Source organism: Rhincodon typus, chromosome 9 (assembly GCF_021869965.1).
Source record: "Rhincodon typus isolate 14 chromosome 9, sRhiTyp1.1, whole genome shotgun sequence".
Lineage (NCBI taxonomy): Eukaryota > Metazoa > Chordata > Chondrichthyes > Orectolobiformes > Rhincodontidae > Rhincodon > Rhincodon typus.
The window spans coordinates 2,984,136-3,007,129 of NC_063340.1; the positions used below are offsets into that span (position 1 = coordinate 2,984,136).

General features: G+C 42.7%; 1 protein-coding gene across 1 annotated transcript in view; it reads left to right on the forward strand.

Annotated features, from left to right (window-relative positions):
* Window positions 1–22,994, forward strand: part of meis1a (Meis homeobox 1 a) — a 208,844-nt gene that overhangs the window by 59,341 nt on the left and 126,509 nt on the right. Inside the window, exon 8 of the mRNA XM_048600888.1 lies at window positions 16,721–16,866. Coding sequence (XP_048456845.1) covers window positions 16,721–16,866 — 146 coding nt within the window. The remainder of the gene's footprint in view (window positions 1–16,720; window positions 16,867–22,994) is intronic.

Sequence of the window (22,994 nt, forward strand, 5' to 3'; positions counted from 1 at the left end):
CTCCGCAGGGTCTTTTCCACAGGGAACAAACACATCCAAGTAAATAAAAAGCAAAACAGCAGCAATGGCCCGTATCATCACGGCACACATGCTCGCAAGTCAACTTTTGCAGGAAACTGGAAGAAAGGCTTGTGCATACTATTTCCATTGCATCTTTATCTCTCCGGCTTATTGTTTGCAGCTAAATGCACAAGCTGCGATTGCCCGGGTAAAAGCTTCCTGTTGTCCGGCTTTTTTAACACCAGTTTTTTTTTTCCACTCCTCTCAGTCCATTCAATAAGTCATGGGAAGACAAAGCCGCAGACAGAAGCATTCACAAAGCCTGAGAAACCGATCAAGTGCTGCAGGGCAGGTGCTTGGGAGCAGGGAGGATGGTGCCGAGGGAGCTCTGGGTGTCAAAAAGAAAAGCACAGCAAGATTCCAGGTGTCTCTGTGACCACTCAGGCTTGTGTGAGGACAGCTTCCATTTGTGCATGCATAAGGGAATGTTCCAAGCAAATGGCAGAAGTTGTTATCAGCTAATGGTCAGCGCTGAGATACAGAGGAAATTCCAGAGCAGATGACCAAGGTTATGAGGAAGAGAGAGAGGCTTTCGGGCCCAGACAACTAAAGGTATTGCCCCTGCCAGCCAATGGTGAAATGAAAATCAGGGCTCAATATGTAAGAGTCTAGAAATGGAAACGCAGAAAATAGGAACAGGAGTAGGCCATTCAACCCTTTGATCCTGCTCCACCATTCAATATGATCATGGCTGATCATCTAACTCAGTCCCCTGTTCCTGCTTTCTCCCCCGTTACCTTCAATCCTTTTAGCCCTAAGAACTATATCTAACTCCTTGAAAACATTCAATGTTTCAGCCTCAACCGCTTCCTTTGGCAGAGAGTTCCACAGGCTCACCACTCTCTGGTTGAAGATATGTCTCCTCAGCTCAGTTCTAAGCAGCCTAACCTGTTTCCTTATAACTCCTGATTCTGAACACCCTGGTCATCGGTGACGTCCTTCCTGCGATTTTTTAATTCACTTGTGGGACGTGGACATCACTGATTGGCCAGCATTTATTGCCCGTCCCAAGCAGCCTTTGAACTGAGCGGTTTGCTAGGCTATTTCAGAGGGCAGTTGAGAGTCAACCACATTGCTGTGGGCCTGGAGTCATATGGAGGCCAGACCAGGTAAGGATGGCAGTTTCCTTCCCTAAAGCACATTAGTGATCCAGATGGTCTTTCCAACAACTGGACAATGGTTTCATGGTCATCATTAGATTATTAATTCCAGATTTTCAATAATTTCAAATTCTACCATCTGCCATGGCAGGATTTGAACCCAGGTCCCCAGGCCATTACTGAGTTTCAGGATTAATAGTCAAGCGATAATATCACTAGACCATTGCCTCCCCTAAATTTTACCCTGCCTCGTCCTGTCAGAATTTTATAGGTTCTCTGTGAGAACCCACCATTCTCCAGTAAACACAAACCTAACCAATCCAGCCTGTCTTCATGGATATGCAAGGCTGGCTAACTATCCAGGAGTCACCCAGAACGTAAGGATCAATCTTCAGGCCTCTGCTGTGTGCAACCCTGGAGAAAAAGCATTGGGATGTTAAAAGGGATTTCTTTTTGGTTATTTTCTTTGATCATTTCTCTGAATCAGAAATGAAAATATTGAAATTGTGTCTGAAAGGAGGGAGGGGGGAACTGGTCATTTGGGGGAATAGGCTGTTTGGCTGACAGTCAAGCATCATCTAATTGGGAATGAGTCTCATGGTTTCTGATCAGTGCAGGAGGGAATCTGTCACGGGGAGGGATGTAAATTGGCAGAATAATGGCTGGTATGGGGAAGGGGGTGGGGGGTGGCAGTCATGTGATTGAAACCTCCAGGAATTTGTGTAATCAGAGTTTTTGACAGCTTTAAGAATAAGTACAGAGATCTCAGAGAGTTGTACAGGCTGGAGGAGATTGTGGAGATATAGAGGGGTGCGAATCCACAGAGGGATTTGAAAACAAGGAAAGCTTTTTCTTCCAAATCAGAGCATTGTGGATAAGTGAGTACAGTTAATCCAAGTTATTCTGAGCAAAGGACAAATAAAGTTCAGGCTGAAACTTGAATTGAAGACTCAGGGAGTACTTAGAGTCATCAACTTGAGGATTTATTCAGAGTTATACATTTCACTCAGCTGCAGGAAATTACACACTTTTCCTTTAATTCCCAGCACAAAATGCAAACATATCTCAGCCCCAGGCTGGACACAAATGGATGAAGCTTGATGCTAATCACTAGCCCTAAAGGTCCTCTTCCTAACCCTGGACACTTGGCCATTGCTGAGGAGTTAGCATTGCAGACAAACAGTCCTGCACTTTTAGGCTCTGTCTTCAGTTTTTGCCTCCTGACAAGTAATTTTCCCACCCTCAAAACCCAGGGCACTGTTAAGGGTTAAGTCTCAATGTCATGCAATAGGAAAGTAAAATATGACAAATACTAAGCAAAAAATGAACCGTGCTGAAGTTGAGGAAGGTGACCTCAAAGTTTAACATTTTATATATTGTGAGAAAAAAAGAGGAAAACATGTTGACAAGATTGCAGTATAAAAGTAGTGACTTAGAGTCATTAAGCTGTACAGCATGGAAACATCCTTTGGTCCAACTTGTCCATGCCAACTAAATATCCTAAATAAATCCAGTCTCATTTGCCAGCATTTGTCCCATATCCCTCTAAACCCTTCCTATTCATGTATCCATTCAGATGCCTTTTAAATGTTGTAATTGTACCAGCCTCCACCACTTCTTCTGGCAGCTCATTCCATACACGCACCACCCACTGCATGAAAAAGTTGCCCCTTTTAAATCTTTCCCCTCTCATCTTAAATCTATGCCCTCTAGTTTTGGACTGCCCTATGCTGGAAAAAAAATCTTAGCGATTCACCCTAACCAAGCTCGTCATGATTTTATAAACTTCTATAATATCACCTCTCAGTCTTCAATGCTCCAGGAAAAATAGCCCCCAGCCTACTCAGCATCTCCCTGTAGCTGAAACCTCCAACCCTGGCAACATCCTTGTACATCTTTTCTGAACCCTTTCAAATTTAAAAACATCTTTCCTCCAGCAGGGAGACCAGAATTGAACGCTGTATTCCAAAGGTTGTACCACATAGATTGAAAATAGATAATTCATTGCACAATGATCCACCAAATTTCAGTTTATCAGACAATTGATTTGCTACAAGCCATAGGTTGGCTTGAATCTATAAGTTACACTAATATTTACATTTCCCCAAGTCGAAAATGTTGCAGATAGGAGTCACAGTAAAACATGCGCATAGAAGTCACAGTAAAACATGCACACCCACCTTAATGTTTAAGTGTTTTAATGAAACCACTGAGGAGAAATGGGAGATTTTCCATTGCCCAGCATTAGCATCCTTTCATCATAATCAGTCTCACAAACAAACGAGAAAAAACTTTTTAAAGCTACACAAGAATAGTTTGTTGGATCAAAATTTGTCTGAGGGCAAGGGTAGTTATTATTGCTAATTCCCCACTAAACCGAGACGTTTTCATTGTTTTCCTGTGCTCTGCCTCAGCTGACTCTGTGTATTTAAGAAAATTGTGGAAAACCATTTCAGAAATGGAAAACCATTGCACATGTGTTTTTTTAAAAAAATAAGTAATATGCATGTTTGCAATCTAATGGAAATAATGCATTTAGGAACATTCATTTATTTAACCGTTCCTGTACTTTTTAGACCTCATCTTTGCCTGTGTCAAAACAATTTCCTGATGTTGTAAAATCTATGCCAAGTACATTCCATCCCATTTACTGTCACTTACTTGCATTTTTAAACTTGAATAAGAAACGATGGGAAGATCTCTTCGGCAAAAAAACTGAAACAGAGATTATAGCCTCTTCTGGTCATTTGAGTGATCTTTTCTGAGTTGTTTGGACTCATTGGCTGAGACAATTGTAAAATATGTTTTTAATACATGTCGGAAGAAATCTGTCTCCTCTCAGCCTCAAGCTCCACTCCTTAGTTCAACAAAAATGTCAAGGAATGAGGGGAAAGCCTGGGTGTCAGTCAAATCCTTGCATGGTATCATCGTTGCTGTTTGAATTCAGTGTAATACATGTTTGTTGTTGGAAACAGCAAGACACATGCAGCTTACTTATCCCCATCCTGTGTCCTTTAGATAAGTGGTATGTACAAAATTATTCATCCGCTGCGTCAATAGTTAATAAAAAGAGCTCATTTTGGTCAACTGCAGACCTGAGTTTACACAATGAATAAAGAAAGATCTGGAAGCATGCTGAAAGGCTTGGAATGCCATGACTGGCAACTTCAAATGGCCCACTGGTGTGTTCTTGCTTTCTCTCTCTCTGACTGTCACTCACTCTTGAGACGGAAAAGAACAGAGGATTTTATTACCCATGCTAATGTTGCAATCAGAGTTGCACATTAAAATAATAAATCAAGACAGTTTGCACTCAACGTGACACAATGACCAAGGCCACATCCACTCATTGGAAGTATAAATTCTGTACTCAGTGGTGCAGGCCAGTTGGTGATGTCAATAGCTGGAAGAGAGATAGATGGTGGATGTGACAGGTTCGACAACGGAAAATAGAAAATGATATCAATCCATAAAAGAATTGATTTTAGAAAACGGTGGCACTGTGAAGCTGGCTCACCCTTGGGATGTTTTTGGAGAGCTATAGCACTTGCTGAGGGTTACTGCCTAATTGGGATGACCACAAGGGCAGGTTTCATTTGTAGTGTACAGACTGATATTGAGCTCTTTGAATATAGTGCAAGCTTTGTTGGATGGGATAATTGCTGTTGACTGAGGCAAATGCATCTTAACATCTTGTGAAGTCAATAAGGTTGTGCTTTATATTACAGTGCCAGACTTGTAAAACATTTTTGCAAATAGTGCAATAAATTTGCTGAACCTTTTAAAGATTATGCTCACAGTTTTCAAAGGGAACTGTTGCCAAGCGTGCGCTTGAGATTATTACATTAAGCATTCGCTCTCTCCATCACTGATGCACAGTGGCAACAATGTGTGCCATCTACAAGACGCACTGTAGAAACTGGCCAATAGTCTTTCAACAGCACCTTCCAAACCCATGACCTGCTCCACAGGGAAGAGTGAGGGCAGACGTTGCAAGGGAACACCACCACCCACAATAAAATAAAACAAAAACTGCAGATGCGAAATCTGAAACTGCAGCAGAAATTGCTGGAGAAACTCAGCAAATCTGGCAGCATCTGTGGAGTGAAAGCACAGTTAACTTCTTCACTACCATCCATCCATTCCTCTCCAACCCACTCTCCATTCAGACTGGGAACTATATCACCATTCCATCATTACATTTCTGATGCTACAACAGTGGTGACACTTCATAAATAGTTTATTGGCCGGAAAGTGCTTTGGTAGATCCTGAAGACATGAAAGGTGATATATAAGTACACATGTCTCCTTCTTCACCATTACAGGATCAAAATCTAGGAATTCTCTCCCTGGCAGCATTGTTTTCACAGACAGCACATGGACTCCAACAGTTCAAGAAAGCAACTCACCACCACCTTCTTCAGGGGTAATTAGAGAAAAAAAATTAAAACTGGTGTCACTAGGGGTTCACCCACAGCACATGAATAAATACAGAAAAGAAACATTTGAGGGATGATGTAAATGAAAGAATGTTGTACATCTCTGTATTTGTTCATGAGATGTGGGCATAACTGGCTAGGCCAGCATTTATTGTCCATCCCCAATTGCCCAGAGGGCAGTTAGAGTCACCCACATTGCTGTGGCTATGGAGTCACATATATGCCAGACTGGGTTAAGGATGTGTATTTCCTTCCCTGCAGATGGGTTTCTACGATAATCATCAAAACTAGATTCTTATTTTTAATTGAATGCAAAATTTGTCCTCTGCCATAGTGGGATTTGAACTCAAATGAACCTCAGGTTTTGGATTACCAGCCCAGTGACATTACCACTACACCACCCTCTTTCCCCATTTCTTTAATTCTGTCTTACAGCAGTTGCTTCAGGATTTTTACCGTTGTGTTTCAAAGGGTTAAAATGATCCAGAGAGTCTGTTTCTTTGTGAATTCTGTCTCAATGAGTCAGTGCTCTTTAACAGGTTAAAGAATTAGTAATCTGTTTTGGCCACATAATTCTTAAAGCCATACCCATCAAAGTGCACCAGCAAATAGCCTGATGCTTTTAAATAACAGATTCTGGAAGCCAAGGATGTGACAGTTTGGTTTCTGAATTTATTTTCAATGTTGACAAGTACATTGAACCTTGATTGCTCATTTAAAGATAACTGTTAATAACCAATATGCTACTGCACACAGTTGTGTTGAGATTTGTTCTAACAGAGTCATTTGTATGGCTGCTGAAGCATTGATTCCAGTAGACAAGCCTCAGTATGTTTTCTGTTGCACTATGCTCTGGAAACTTCTGCCATCATTCCTTTCTCTTTACTCAGCCACTTCCATCTCCCCTTGCTCCAGCCTCCCTAACCCTGTTCGCCACCCCCCACCACCCCATCAAACCATCCACACTTCTCTCCTCACCATCTGAAGGCTTTTAACCCCATACCAGAACAAGTTCACTTTCATTCACTCTGAGAATTTGATAATCACTGCCAAGGCCAGCGAGTGTTACCCCATCCATTGGAAAGGTGATAGTGAGCCACCATCTTGAAACACTGCTGTAGATGCTGTCAGGGACAGGGTTCTGGGATTTTGACCCAACATCTTTGAAGGAACGGTGATACGTTTCCAAGCGAATGGCTCGGAGGGCAACCTGAAGGTAGTGTTGCTCTAACTGCATTCTCTTGCAATTCTGCTGTCAATTTTTTTTGTGAAAATGGAGGAAATGGTTAGCCTGGCTTTACTTCAAAATGAATGTTGAGGCAAATTTTGGTGTCTCCACTGTTGCTCCCATTCAGATCAATTAGGGAATTGGAGTCCAGGAGCAGGGATGTCTTGCTGCAAGTGTACAGGGCCTCGGTGTGATCAAACCTGGAGTACTGTGTGTAGTTTAGTTCCAAGGAAGGCTGTTTTGACATATAGAGGGAGCATAACAAAGGTTTATCAGACTGATTCCTGGGATGGCAGGACTGGCATATTGACAGATCAGTTAGAGTTATATTTGCTAAAGAACAAGGCAGAATCTCATTGAATCCTATAAAATTCCACCAGAACTACACAGGAAGGATGTTCCCAATGGCCAGGGAGTTCAGAACCAGGGTCACAGCTTAAGGATAGGGAGTAGGTCATTTACGACTGAGATGAGGAGAAATGTCTTCACCCAGAGAGTGGGGAGCCTGTGGAATTCTCTGACACAGAAAGTGGTTGAGACCAAAACATTGAATATTTTCAAGCAGGAGGTCAGATGAAGTTCCTAGGGCTAATGGGGTCAAAGGGTAGGGGTGAAAGTGGGGAATGGGGACTAAATTGGATGATCAACTATGATCATGTTGAATAGCAGAGCAGGCTCAAAGGGTCGAATGGCCTAATCCTAGTTTCTCTGTTCCTATGTAACTACATTCCAAAAAACGTCAGGGACTGCCCTAAAGATGGTTCTGGTCTGGGCTGCTGAAGATACGAAAGATGAAGATTCTCTTCTTTCAGGAAAAAAAGGGATTTTTATATTATCTCAATAAAATCATGTTATGCACCTCCATGTCAGGGAGAGCACAGTTTAGTAATGGGCCAGAAAGCATGTTCACAAGCCATGGCTTCACATCCTCTTGGAAGGGACTGAATAAACAGAATGCAGCATTTGTCTAATTTAGTGTTGGGGGGTGGGTGGGTGCTCCTTTAACCCCCGATGGTGGGTCTGGAAATCCAGGGAATCATACGAAGAGTTGGCTTTACAGCCCCCACCCTACGGATTTCAGCAGGCAACCCCAGGAAATGCCACAGTTGTGGGGTTAGGGGGTGGACATGGGATTTTATCAATTTGAAGGCGCTGCATGAATGCGGGTTGTTGTTGTAGGTTTCACAAACAGTGGGGTTGTCACCTCCCCATTGACTTTCAGGCCTCATTTGCGGGCCAAGCCCCATTGCTGCAGAATTCAAACAGTTAACAATCTGAAATCAGAGTTACCTGCGCTTGGGTTTGGAGCTGAAATAATGTTCACAGTGTGGATCTGATCCCTGGAGAAGAATACTAAACTCCGAATATATAGAACTGGCGAGATGTGAAGTCCAGACTTGCAGTGAGTCATTCAGTCACAGGCAATCCTGTCAAAACAACAGAGGGAGTTCCTGAAACCACCCCTCCCACCCTAAACAAAAAAAACCTTTGATTTTTCAACAGAAAAAAGCTGTGACACCAACCAAAAAATTTGGTGTAAACATTTCTGTGACTTGAAATTTTTTTTCCATAATGGAATCCTTTTTGTAAACGGTTAACATGCAGGAGCACATACAGTTTAAAAAAAAACAAATCCTTCCTAATTTTGGAAGCAAATAGTTGGACTTTGAGAATACAAGTCAGGAAAGGTATAAGGACCACCTGGTACTGGCAAGTTATGGTTTCATACCAACAAAGTTAAAGCTAAATGTTTCTCCAAGAGCTTAATGTTCCGAAACAATAGGGGTTTAGGAAGCGATAGTGGGATACAGTTCTCATGCTTGTTCTCAAATCCCCTCATGTCCTCACACTTCCTCATCTCTCTAAGACCCTCCAGCCTCACTTTTAATCCATGGTCCCCTGATTGTGGCCTCTTGAGCAACGTATTTTAATCCAGTACAGGTAAATGTCTCAAGATACTGCATAGGAACTTTAAGAGGTAAAATTTGACACTGAGCTGCAGAAAGGGATAATGGGGTAGAGGCCTGAAAGCTTGGTTAAAGAGGTAGTTTTTACGGAGCATTATAAAGGGCACGGGAGAGAGAGGGAGAGAGACTGGGAGATTCAAGGAGTCTAGAGCTCAGGCACACTGCCATTGGTGGAGGTAATTAAAATTGTGAACTGCAAACCAATAGACTGGCATACTTAATTGTGACCTTGCATGATGCTTTCCATAAGACAATAATTAAAAAGATATTAACATAGGATAAAAAAGAAAGTCACATATGTCTTTTGCAGAGGACACAGACACGTTTGTTTTAGAAAATGCAATTAACCAAAAAAAGTTATTGCTGTTTTCTGGCATTGTTTAGCAGTTTAAGGTATGAACTTTTGTGCTAAAGTTGCTGATCTTTTCAATAACTCGCTACAGAGAAGGCTGAAAACGTGAGGCACAATGAACATGATACAGCTCTTAAAATCTGAAGCAGCTTAAGCATTGATTTCCAGTAAGTGTCTTCAGTACATCAGCGGTACAATGCCTACTTAGAATCTTGGGTGCAGTATAAACTGTGATATAAGCCCTTTGTAATAAACTGATCATAAAAAAAGAGCATGTGTGCAAATGAACAAAGTGGGCCCATATACAGGAAATGTCTATAGTGATTTTGCTGCTGTTATGTATGAATGTATTATAAGTACCCATTGCTATAACCAGAGTCCAGACTTTGCTTCACGATGCATGCATGTTACATGGGAGTCTGTGCACGGAAGTGTGTTCACTCAGTCCCAATTATCAAGTGTCTCAGTTCTATGTTACGCTGTTAACATGGCCTGAGCTCGCTAGAAGGAAATCAGAGGGGGTCGAGGGTCTAAACAGAGTGAGGAGAGTCAGGCCTGCTCATAGTGACATTGCTGTTCCTCGGCAGATTGCTGATGATGGAGTAAACTGATTTCCCTGCCAATCACATCATCCTGCATAATTTATAACTACCTCTCCTCCTCTTAGTGCATTTCGCTGGAAAAAAAATCGTAGAATAGTCCAGCACAGAAGGAGGCCATTCAGCCCACTGAGCCTAGCCCTGAGTGATTTAAAGTCCAACCCATTTAGTCTGCTCTGTCCTCACTTTGCCTTGCATTTATCAGGAGTTGTTGCAGTTTTGGGCATGAATTCTGTGTGCTGTAACTTGTGGCCTCTCTTTGTACCTAGATTCTGTGAATTGTTTGCCATGATGAGCTGTTTAACCAGACTTTATTTGCTGTGAAATAGACAGTTGCCTTGAGTCCATTCCCAAGTTCCATTATTTCCCCCATCTCATTAGGTGATACAATGGTACCAGTGGTCTTGTCACTGGACTAGCAATCCAGCGATCCAGTACGATGTTCTCGGCACCCCGGTTTGTAATCCCACCATGACAGCTGGTGGACTCTGAATTCAATAAAAATCTGGAGTTGAAAGTCTATTGATCATCATGAAACAATTGTTGAGTGTTGTAAAAAAAAAACATTTGGCTCACTAATTTCCTTTAGGGTAGAAAACTGGTCTGACCTACATATGACTCCAGACCATTGACATCTGGGATTTTTTTTATTTATTCATGGGTTATGGCCATCGCTGACTGGGCCAGCATTTATTACCTGTCCCTTGTTGCCCCTGAGAAGGTGGTAGCACTCTCTCAAATGGCCTCGCAAGCCATTTATTTGTTTCAACTGCTGAATGGTTTTAAAAAGGGAATTGGGTGCAAGATAGCAACTTGTCACCACCTTCTCAAGGGGAAGCTAGGGATGGGCATTAAGTGGTGGCTCAGCCAATAACACCCACATTCTGTGGATAAAAAATATATACATGTTGGATGCCCTTTCACCTTAGTTTTCATTGAATCAGCCCACAACCAAAATACAGAACGATGCCAGGAAATAGTATAAGCAACGTTATTGTATCATCAAAACATTACACAGATGTTCAAACAACTTTGGGACACTGTTAATGCCGCGCTTTGTGATTGGCTGATGGTTAGTCATCTCCACTAACAACAGTGTATATCATGAAACTTTCTTGTAAAGCTATTTAGAATTGCCCTTTTCCTTCACAGCGGTAAAAATCTATTTAAAAACCCAAAGTCCAGTTAATTAATCTCACCGTGGCAGCTGGTGAAATTTAAATTTAGTTGATATAATACAGAATAAAAAACTCAGCTGATCATCATCAACTTTCGTACAAACCCATCTGGTTCACTACTGTCCTTTAGGGAGGGAAATCTGTCGTCCTTACCTAGTCTAGCCTACATGTCCCACAGCAATGTGGTTGACTGTTAACTGCCTTCTTAGGGATGGGTAATAAATGCTGGTCTAGCCAGCGACGCCCTCATCCCGTGAACAAATCCGTTTTTAAAAAACCCTTTTGCTGGAGGATAAAATGATTAAATCTTTTGAATGGCAGTGTTTGCTAAACCATGCTAAACTCTTCTTTTCCTCTCTTGACTGCAATATTACAGTGATAGGCAGATAGCCCTGAAGGGGTCACCCAGAGGTGAAAGGTCGCCACATCTTTTGGTCTGTTTGCCAGACAATCTGCTGTTGAGGTGCAGTGTCAGCCAAAATGGGGAGAGGACAGAATCCCACCGTTCACACACTGTAGTGTTGTGGCAAAAAAAAAGCATTGCCTAGCCATTTGGCTGTTTGTCCTGCTCAGGCTTATGACCAGATCCTTGAGTCTAATATATTCATACCCCAGTGGCTGTGGTGCTTTGAGATAATGCTAGTGCTGTGTGACAGGACAAATGAGACTGCTGTTTTTAAACAGCATTTATCCAGGAAGCCAAATGAGACATCGTTTGCTACAATTTATCAGCGAGACTCATTCATAGCAAACTGGGTTATTTCAATAGTCAAAGACAACAGCATGAGAAAGATCAGTGCCTATAGCACTCGATAGTTCTAACTTAGTTCAAGAGTTTGTTAGGGATAAAGTCGCCATTTATCTGGTGACTCGCAAAAATATGAAAGGACAGCTTGAAAAGAACCATATTTTATTCACATTTCATTTCTTGGCAGTTTAGGGAAGAAAAATGTTACTAAAATTGCCAAAAGAATCAATAATAAATTAGGATGTAAGTTTGGATTAATTTCTTTGAAGCTAATCTTAAAACCTCCAGATAAAAAAGTCAAGAGAGGCTAAAATATTGTGCAGAAAACGCACACACATTATTAAAAATACAGTGGTGTAACACATTTGCAGCCATGAAAGAACAGACAACTAAAATATTTTTATAGCGTGGCTAGATTTTACAGAGGAGGAGGGAAGAGTGCTTTGACCTGTGTGAAGGGGAACCCCTGCAGACATAACCATTCTGACCCATTGAATGGTCTGAATACGATAAATGCTGCTTTATCTTTTCTTGAAAGGAACAAGATAGAGAGGCCTAACTGCCTCGGCATGCTTAAATGGACAACTGTGCAATGTTTGAGCTGAGTGGGTGTTTGAAATCTGAGCAATCCAACAGACTAAGAGCTGCACAGGTGACCTGCTGCCCTCCAAGGGGATAGGCAGGGACCTTATAAGAAATTGCCCATGGTTGAATTGTAATACAAATTCCTTTCTCTACTGACTGGCCTCTTTCACCAGACCATGGCCTATAAAATTTTGTAAAAACAATTCCAAAAAAAATTTTTTCAAAGGGCAAGCAAGTGTGATGAAAGGCTTGACAGTTTTGACTTACAGTTCATGCTCTTCATTACTAGAAAATTGAATTGCGGGACGGTGGCTCAGCAATGTTTGTGACTGATCCAATGGCATTCTTAAATAAAGCCTGGTTGTTGTGCTTTTTTTTTGTTTTCGCTGCTGCTCACAGCTGTAAAACAGCGATGTGTCAGCTCCGCTGGCTTTAAATCATATTTTGCCTAAATTGTCAAGAGTGCAAGGGCGGTTCGCACCTTGACTCGCCAAATAAATGGGGTCAGATATGGGCAATTAAAGTGGCATTCCAAAGGCCCCAATATCGAAAGAGATTAGCCGAAATTCATCTGATAATGTCATGCTGTGCCCACGGAAATGGGAAGGGGAGTTACAGACCATTTGAATGGATCAAACTCATCAGGACTTTGACAGCAGCAATGCTCAGATGCTGGCTGGCCAAGTGTGCTGTACTTGTGTAAGCAGTGATAGCAAGGTCTGTGTGACCCCCCCTTCCCCCAATCTGCAAACCCGTGTGCCCCCCCCAACTTCTCCCCAACACCTTCCCCCACCACCCCCCCTTTCCCAAAATAGCCAGGGGCAATTGAAAAATGCCTCTAGCCACCTCCCTCATTGGTCGCCTGCTTAATTGCCACACAGAGTCCGTGAAACATGGGCAGATGAGATGACATTTTGAGTTCCTGTCACTGGTGAAACCCACAACGCAGCACACACTAGTTGCTAGGAATCTGTCAGAAGCTGTTAGCAGTTGACAGAAAGTTGCCCTGTGGCATTTCCTCGTGGCATCAGCAAAAAAAAACTGAGCATAAATCAGCCAGAGGAGCCTGCTGCTGTACTAATGAGGCTGTAAGCTTGTTTATGGACTAGCATCATTTCTGTGATTATTTCCACCTTTTCAGCTCTCCCTTCATAATTTACCTATGCTTTGGAAGCAGGGGGAAGTCAGAGCTAGGAATGAAGTCAGCACTGATATTTTGCAAATGTGGCCTGTAGCTGCAACCATATGGCACTCTTTGAGTGAGCTGGTTGGAGTCTGGAAAGACAGAGAGAGGGAGAAAGAGACAAAAAGAAATTAGCCCCAGACCTCACAGAGATGCTATCAAATTACAGCAAAAATGGGAATGCCAATAAAATTGATGCTCTTGAGTTTTCTCCAAGGCTTCAGCTCTCAGAGGTCAGTTGTATGAGAAAAGTTAGAAAAGAATAGATTTTTTAAAAGTGTTTAAAGGGAACAATAAAAATATAAGGGAAGAAAACTGCCTGTGGACTCAATAACTTCCTTTGGTATCTATGCAGGTGAGGGTCTCACCCACACCTTCGACTCACCTCCAGCGCAGCTGACTTATCTCTCTGTTTCTCTTTGCCATCTCTGAACCCGAGGATTTGAAAGCATTTGCTCGTAATGAGGATCTTGTCTTTGATTACAAGCTGGCAGCGCAATTCCCCTCCCAGATGAAAGCAAACCTCCTCTGTTTGCCTGAAAACAGTGGGAAGAGCAAAATGTGCATGAAAGCTGCAGCAGTGTTTTTTTTTGTTGGGGGCGGTGGCGGATGGAACTGGTGCTAATGATGTAACCAAGACTAGTTGTTTGGGGTAAGTCCATCTTTTCACATTGACTGAGGGGCGTATTGTCCTCACTTCAAAAACAAAAGCTTCTGCCATTGTTTCGACATAAGTCTTTACTTAAAATTTCTGTTTCTAGTGTGTGGGAGCTTTCATGACATAAGTGAAACAGGAAAGGTACTGGTGAGTGTTTTATATGGAATGCAGAAAGCCTTTCCTTCTCCTAATGGTGTGTATAATTCAGGTGCCCTGAAGGCATGCTTTCAGGAATTCTTTTGCCTGAGGTAATGGGAAGCAAAGACTGTTTTAAAGCCTCGATTATTCTATTGATGCACAAAGATGGAAAAAGTCATCTCTGGATTATAGTAGATATTTCCATAAATTATCAATGAATTCTTCTCTAGTGAGGCAGTGGGGCATTACTAGTAAATGAATTTGAAGGCTTTTTTGGCACAGATGGAAAGTTATATGTGAAGGGGAGGGTTGGTGCAGAAATATTAGGGTGGGGGAAGGGTATGCCATTAGATTGGATGCTGTGACAGATTCTGGATCAATAATCTGTACCCATGACTTCTATTCTTAATTGTGATGAATAATCTAGTGTTTGCAGTATTTATGTTCCTATTTGAGCAGCTGTTGATTTTTTTTTCTATTCCTGTTCCTTTAATAAATTATAATGAGGGTGAAATAAATTGCCTTTGCCTCCCAACTCCCAGCATTCACCTCAGACTCAAATGACAGTAAAACAGTACGTGCTGTATTCATGATGCGTTATTAATGAAGCAGCGAATGTATTTTTGTTTTGTCCTTAACTCCAGTAAATGACAGTCTATTTCTGGCTGTTATTTTTAAGCACTTTCAGGCCCACATTAACTTAACAAATTGTTTGCATTTTGTATTTGCCACTAGTTTTAATGCCCGTCAGGAATAAAACAGGGGAAATGAAAGACTTTGCATCTAGTGTCTGCCTCATACACTGTCAGGTCAGAAATAATATAGATTCATTGTCTATGCCTCTGCACTCAGACTAACCTTTTGCCTCAGAATGGCACCCCCTACTGCACTGGTGCAGAATCTTCATTCCCCATGCTGTCTGGCCTTATTCTGACTTGCAGTTCCTACTGAGGGGATGGTCAGTTTCATGCTGTGAATTTGTATCCACGGAGGACAAATCTGCAACTGCCCAAACCCCAAATCGAATAGGACTGCTTAGACTTCCTGACACCCTCGTCTGAGAACGGAGAAGCCGGCTTCACAGAGTTAAGCAGCTCATTAACACCATAGAGGTTGGAGAAAGTAAAAGAGTGTCAACAATGTTTGTTTTATTCTGCGCTGAAGCTAAAGTTTAGGTGCGTAAATTGGTGTGGGGACTGAAAATCAGCACTCCACCCCTGCCATAATTTTCACAGTGGAAATTAAAAAAGAGAATGTGGGACTTTGTGGCGAGTGCTTCTGGAGTAGTCTACGTGTTAATAACTTGTACCTGTTCCCAACACTACAGGTGGGATCTTTTACCGCTTGGCTATGTACAAATACCTCAATGTTAATTATAGTAGCCCATGTGGCTGTACTGTCTGTGTACTGTGTGCAGCATTGTCATAAGCTGCGTTGCGAAGATTCAGGTGAGAGCAATAATGGTCTCAAACTCTTCATCCTGGCATGGACATTAAAGCCATTCATGCCAACCAAACTGTGCGTTATGTGCCCAGTGTAAGGACAGGCAGATGGTTTGAGCCTGTTCCTGAAATGTTCCTTGTTCAGTAGCTGTCTAGCGATGCTGCACTGCAGACTTTCAGAGGATTGTACAAGTCCGAGGTGAAGCGAATAACTGGGCCATTCCAGCTGTTTCCAGGCAAGTTCTGGGTTTTTTTGTGCTTCAATAAGACCTGAGCACAGCTGGCATGTTCTGGCCTCCCCTTACAATGTAAACAATGAAGAAGAGCAAGGAGTAGGTTAATTACCCAAGCAAGGAGCAGTGAGGAGTAGTGTGTCAGAAATGGGTGTCCCTGTGACAATTTTGTCTTTGGCTCAGAGTATTGAGGTAACTGATGAAGTGACATGGGGTTGGGGAAGTAATGCTTGTTCCCATGGAGTGTAGCACCAAATGGAGGAGTAGATTTTTAGGAGTTCCAGGTACAAATCAGTTGCCATTGTATGTCACTTTGCAAACCAGACTGCTTTTGTGTCTCAGTGTTGGAAAGTGAAAGCTAACTTATTTTGAATTTCCTAATCATTTATGCTGACAGATCACAGCAGCACCCGAACATGAATGTACCCTGTGTGCCTGGAGAATGTAGGAAAAACAGAAATCTCCTGATTTTGTGCAATCTAAAGAAATAATAGTGGCTATGTACAAGTATCTCATTGTTAATTATAGTAACCCATGTGGCTGTACTGTCTGTGTACTGTGTGCAGGATTGTCATAAGCTGCAGCGTGAAGATTCAGGTGAGAGCAATAATGGTCTCAAACTCTCAATCCTGGCATGGATGTTAAAGCCATTCATGCCAACCAAAGTGTGTGTTATGTGCCCAGGCAGACGGTTTAAGTCTGTGCCTGAAATGTTCCTTGTTCAGTAGCTCTCCTGCAATTCTGCACTGTAGACTTTCAGAGGACTGTACAAAAGGTTGCTTTAAAACTGCATCTTTAATGTACTCACAGGTGACGGCTTGGACAACAGTGTAGCTTCACCAAGCACGGGAGATGATGACGATCCTGACAAGGATAAAAAACGTCAGAAAAAGCGAGGGATCTTCCCAAAGGTAGCCACAAACATCATGCGAGCATGGTTGTTCCAACACCTAACAGTAAGTGAACCATACGTTGATACAGCTTGAGATACGGTTGGATGACAGAGGGCAGCTCTTTATTGTGTTCTGCTGGACAGGCTGTCTGGTTGGAGCACTTTGAATAAAAACTGGGTGGGAAGGATTGCACACCCATTTTGGAAGCTATCCGAATATCTCCTTAACTCATCAGAAAGTGATTGGCTGTTTTCCCCTGACTGGCTGATGTCACCATTGCAGCAGTCGCTGGAACTTGTGCAGTAGGTCAGGTGAAAGCAATGCAGGGGTTCAGGTAGCTCAGGTGGCTAGATGGCTGGTTTGTGATGTCAAGTGACACCAACAGAGTGCGTTCAATTCCTGCCCCGGTTGAGGTTACTAAGAAGGACTGTCCCCCTCACCTGGGATGTGCAGAGTCTCAGGTTAAACTCACCACCAGTCATCTCTCTCTGGAACTATGGTGACTCTGTCTAGCAAAGCTAGCTTTGGGTTTTACTTCCAGAGAGAGGGAATTGAACACCAAAGTTGGTGAACCTTGGTTAGAGCGCACTTTTTATGTTCATTTCTGGACATCTTATTAGAGATAGGATGATGTGGAGATAGGATGATGTGCCGGTGTTGGACTGGGGTGAACAAGGTCAGAAATCACACAGCACTAGGCTATAGCCCAACAGCAACATAAACAAAGTTGCTGGAAAAGCTCAGCAGGTCTGGCAGCATCTGTGAAGGAAAAAACATAGTTAACGTTTCGGGTCCGGTGACCCTTCCTCAGAACTTTAGTCCAACAGGTTTATTTGAAAACACAAGCTTTTGGAGCAAGGCAAAGCAATGGTGCAGGAAGATTTATGAAGATAATACCGGAAATCTGTGGCTTCGTGTTGGGAAAGAATCAACAGCCTGGGTCTCTTTGCTCTTGATTACTGAAGGCTGAGAGGTGACTTTAAAATGAGGAAAGGTACTGATGGAGTGGTTACAGAGATATTGTCTCCTCTTGAGTGGAAGAGTATAACGAGAAGGCATCAGTGTAAGATAGGCACCAAGTAACCCAAGAGGGAATTGAGGAGGAACTTCACCATTGCAGAGAATGGTGTGAATATGGAATTTGGGAACAGGGATAATGTAAATAATATTGATTTAAGACAAAACCAAGGGAGAAGGGATTTAGATGAGGAAAAAATGAGAGGACTCTCAAGGAGGAACGTAAGGAGGAACCATTTGGTTGGGCCGAATGGCCTGTTTCTGTGTCCTGTATCCCATGTAACCTTACCTGTACGTTTTACATGGCTAAGTGAAGAATCCAAGATCTGGTGAAGCAAGGAATTGAGATGGACTCCTTTTCACAGGTGAAGTTTGGGAAAACATCAAACTATTATGTTCTGGATTGGCTTTCTGGTCTTTAATCTCTGACTGTGCCTTTAGTTATTGAAATTTGTAAAATCTCAATGGGTCAGAAAAAGTTTAGAAGGAGCGTGTCCAAAATAAAAACAGGATTCCCTAATTCATGACAAGTTGAGTAGCTTTGAAGTGAAAACTGTAACAAGCTAAAATATTATATAAAGAGAATGAAAAAGTATAGATGATTGTCCTTGCTAAGGAGATGCTAAGAGTGAAAACTGGTTGTTATTTAGTTTTAACCATGGCTATTTCTTGCTGTTCTCCATTTATCCTCTACAGAAGTATGGTTCCAAGGTTGGTGATGATTTAGAATGTCAGAGATAGATAGCCAGGATTCTGTTTGGTGGCAGATGGTAGCTTAGTAGGTAAATCACATGAACTAGCCACCCAGAGATCCCAGGCTAATGCGCTGTGAATGTGGGTTACCACTCCCACCATGGCAGTTGGTGGAATTTAAATCCAATTTATAAATTCTGGAGTGTGAAACTAGTCTTGGTAATGGTGACCATGAATTGGTAGTCATAGAAATCTATCTAGTTCACTCATGTCCTTTAGGGAGAGAAATCTGCCATCCTCACCTGGTCTGGTCTCCATGTGACTCCAGACCCACAGCAATGTGGTTGACTCTTAACCGGCCTCTGAAATGGTCAGTCAGGTTGCTCAGTTAAAAGACAATCAGGGATTGGCGACAGTTGCTGGCCCAGCCAGCAATGCTGTCATCACACAAGAGAATAAGTACTGACAGTGCTCCCAGAAATCTGTATCGGGCCTTGGCTTTTGGGTATGTCTCGCTGACTGTGGGGAAGGAAGAGTGCGTCATGTGTCCATGAGCGGCCAACACATGGAGCTCAATGTGGTTGAGTGTGACATCATTGACTTTGGGTCCAGGAAGAAAGAAAGATCACAATATTTTCCTGATGGTGAGAGCATTGGAAGCCTTGGGCCATTAAGGAGTTCTACATATCCATGTATAAAAATCACTCAATGCTGGCCGAGAAGTGTTCAAAGTAATCAAAAAGGCCAATTTAATGAACTGTGGCCTTCATCCCAAGTGGGGTTGCAATACAAAGGGGAAGGAAATGATGGAGCAGATGGATATAATCTCGATGTAATGTTTGTTTAGCTCTGGCCTGCAGACTTCAGGCAGGATATTGTGATCTGTCAGGACAAAAAAACTTCTGTTTTTTGTTTTCTGGGGGCTCCACTTGAGGGTTCCTTTTTGATTCTTGGGGTCTACATTTTGGTTTGCAGGGGCTATGTTTTCATTTTCAGTGATCATAGAAGCAGGCCATTTGGCCCATCGAATCCATGCTGATCCTCTGAAATTCATTCCACTCCGGCATCCCCCCCACCCCCAACCCTATCCCTGTAACCCTGCATTTTCCATGGCTTATTAACCTAGCCTGCCAATCCCTGGACATCACGGCCAATTTAGATTTACTCAGTGATGCAGTCATGTAGTAACATTCCCTTCTGTATCTGTGTTGGTGTATGTGGAATTTGAATTTGCGCAAAAGCAGAATTGCAAGAATTCACCAATATCGTCAGTAATTATCAACCACCCATTAAACGTAAAGCCACAGCACACAGGGAAATCATTAATTTCCTGGACACCACAGTGTTTAAATGGGCACAAGAATACAGACGTATGTTAGCAACAAAGTTTTATTCAAAATAACTGACATATACTTCAGCACTTCAGAAGGGTTAAATCATGAAGGAAAACATACATATGTCTGGGTTATATTCCTATGGAATTAGAAGATTGAAGAGTAATTAAAGTGAGGTGTTTAAAATGATGAATGGATAAAATAGGGCAGATGCAGGGACTCTTGTGGTGCAATGGTAGTGTCCATACCTCTGAGGCAGCAACCCAGGTTCAAGTCCTTCCTGTTCCAAAAGTGTGTCATAACATCTCTGAATAGGTTGATTAGGGAAATATCCAGGGTAGAGCAAGGATAGACTTTAAAAATAAATGATAAATGCAAGGCTGTTGTGGTGGAGTGGTAGTGTGTGACCTCTGAGCTAGGAGACCTGGGTTCAAGTCCCACCTGCTCCAGAGGTCTGCCTTAACATCTCTGGATCATTGTTTGGAAAACATCTACTGTAGATGCAGCAACACTATTCCCTCAGATGGGGAAAGGAGGGTGGAGTGGGCACTGATTGAGTGAAATCAGGAAGAACTTGCACACAAATGAGAAAAGGCCATTTAGCCCCTTGAGACTTCTGCGTCATTCAGCATGATCACAGCTGATCTGAGTATAACCACAAATCCACATTCCTGCCTAATCTTTCAACCCCTTGCTTAACTAGAATCTTATCTACCTCTGCCTTAAAAATATTCAAGGACTCTGCGTCTGCCAACTTTTTGAGAAGGACTTCCAAAGACTGTCAACACTCTGAGCGAGAACAGAAATTGCTTGATCTCTGTTTTAAATGGGATTTTTAAACATTGCCCTGACTTCTCGATTCTCCCATAGGAGGAAGCATCCTCGCCACATCCTCATTACACAAGGGTAGTGGAAAGTTGGAACTCTGTCCCTCAAAATATCCATAGATGACAAGAGATAACACAGTGTGGAGCTGGAGGAACACAGCAGGCCAGGCAGCATCAGAGGAGCAGGAAAGCTGACGTTTCAGGTCGGGACTCTGAAGAAGGGTCCCGACTTGAAACGTCAGCTTTCCTGCTCCTCTGATGCTGCCTGGCCTGCTGTGTTCCTCCAGCTCCACACTGTGTTATCTCTGACTCCAGCATCAGCAGTTCTTACTATCATATATGACAAGGGTCAGTTTCAGGCCTGACCTGAAGTAAATGTTTTTCTTTGTATTTACAGGGGTACAGTAAATTATTGATTATTTAACTGCGTCAATAGTCCAAAGACCTTGGCTAATAATCCAGAAATTTGAGTTCAAGACCCACCGTAATAAACGTAGCATACATTTGGGAGGGAGTTGCCCTGGAAGTGGTCAGCAATGATTCAGGATCCAATGAAATATCATTGTGTTAGGTCAGAACTAGGCAAGGAAACTTCCTGCTGATTCCCACCTACTGCTGCTCCCATACCCCCAACCCTGCTCACCATTGAGCTGGTTAATCAATGTTCCCTGGTTTTGAAATACCACTTGCAGGGAGCATTGAGGGTGGCAAGGGAACAGAGTGTACTCTGGGTGAGGGACTTAAATGTCTATCACTAAGAGTGTCTCAGCAGCATGACTATGAACAGGAAGATGAGGATCCGTTAACATCCCCATCGATAATGATGATGGAATCTAACGTTCGATTGAAAATGAAAAGGTTATTGTAACCACCTTCAGCCAGACTGGCTTATCCAGCAATGGCCTCACCCTGAGGTCCACAGCATCACCGAAAGTCAGTCATTAGTGAATTCAGTTAAGTCCACATGACCTCAGGAAACGTATGGCAGAGCACACTGGACATAGAAAAGGCTGTGTGGGTCCTGGCAAAATCCTAGATGTGTTACTGAAGGCTGGCACTCCAGAATGAGCTGAGCCACTCACCAAACTGATCCAGTACAGCTTCAATATTGGCACCTACCTGAGAAACTGAGAAATGACCCTGTCTGCTAAGAACCAACACAACATTCAGACTCAAGCTGAAAAGTGGCAAGTGACATTCTTGCAACATAGTGGCTGTCTACAACAAGAGAGAGTCTGACTATCTCCCCTGGATATTCAATGCCATTTCTAGCATTGAATTCCTCACCATCAGAATCCTGGGGTTGAGGTGAGGGTCATTGGTGTATGTCGCAATTGGCAAGATCATTAGACCATAAGATGTAGGAGCAGAATTAGGCCATTCGGCCCAACAAATGTGCTCCACCATTTAATCATGGCTAATGTGTTTCTCCGCCTCATTATCTTGCCTTCTCACAGAGTCATAGAGTCATATAGCATGGAAACAGGCTCTTCCGTTCAACTCATCCTTGCCAAACAAGTTTCCCAAACTAAACTAGTTCCATTTGCTTGCGTTTGGCCCATTTCCCTGTAAACCCTTCCTATTCATGTACCTGTCCAAATATCTTTTCAATGTGACTGTACCTGCATCTATCACTTCCTCTGGTAGCTCATTCCATGTTCTTCTCCCTTACCCTGGATCCCCTTACTAATCAAGAACCTATCTATCTGTGTCTGAAGGACACACAATGACTTGGCCTTCACAGCCCTCTGCAACAATGAGTTCCACAGATTCACCATCCTCTGGCTGAAGAAATTCCTCCTCAGCTCAGTTCTGAAGGGTCACCCTTCCTTCTGAGGCTGTTCTCTCGGGTCCTAGTCTCTCCTAACAGTGGAAACATCATCCCCACATCCACCCTATCCAGGCCTCTCGGTATTCTGTATGTTTCAATCAGGTCCCCCCTCATCCTTCTAAACTCCATTGAGTATAGAAGTACATAATTGGACTGTGTGTGAACCATGATCACAAGAGCAGGTCAGAGGCTAGGAATCCTATGGTGAGTAACTCAGCTCCTAACTCCCAAATCCTGTCCACCATCTATAAGGCACAAGCCGGGAGTGTGATGGAATACTCCCCACCTGCCTGGATGGGTGTAGCTCCAATAACACTCAAGAAGATTGACACCATCCAGGACAAAGCAGCCTGATTGGAATTCTATCCACCATATTAAAAATTCATTTTTTTTGTCCGGCTTATTTTGAAAAGGACTGAGACAAAGGGTCACAGAAGTAAATTATTAAAAGTCAAATCACATTCCTATCAGGATCACTACAAACAGTAG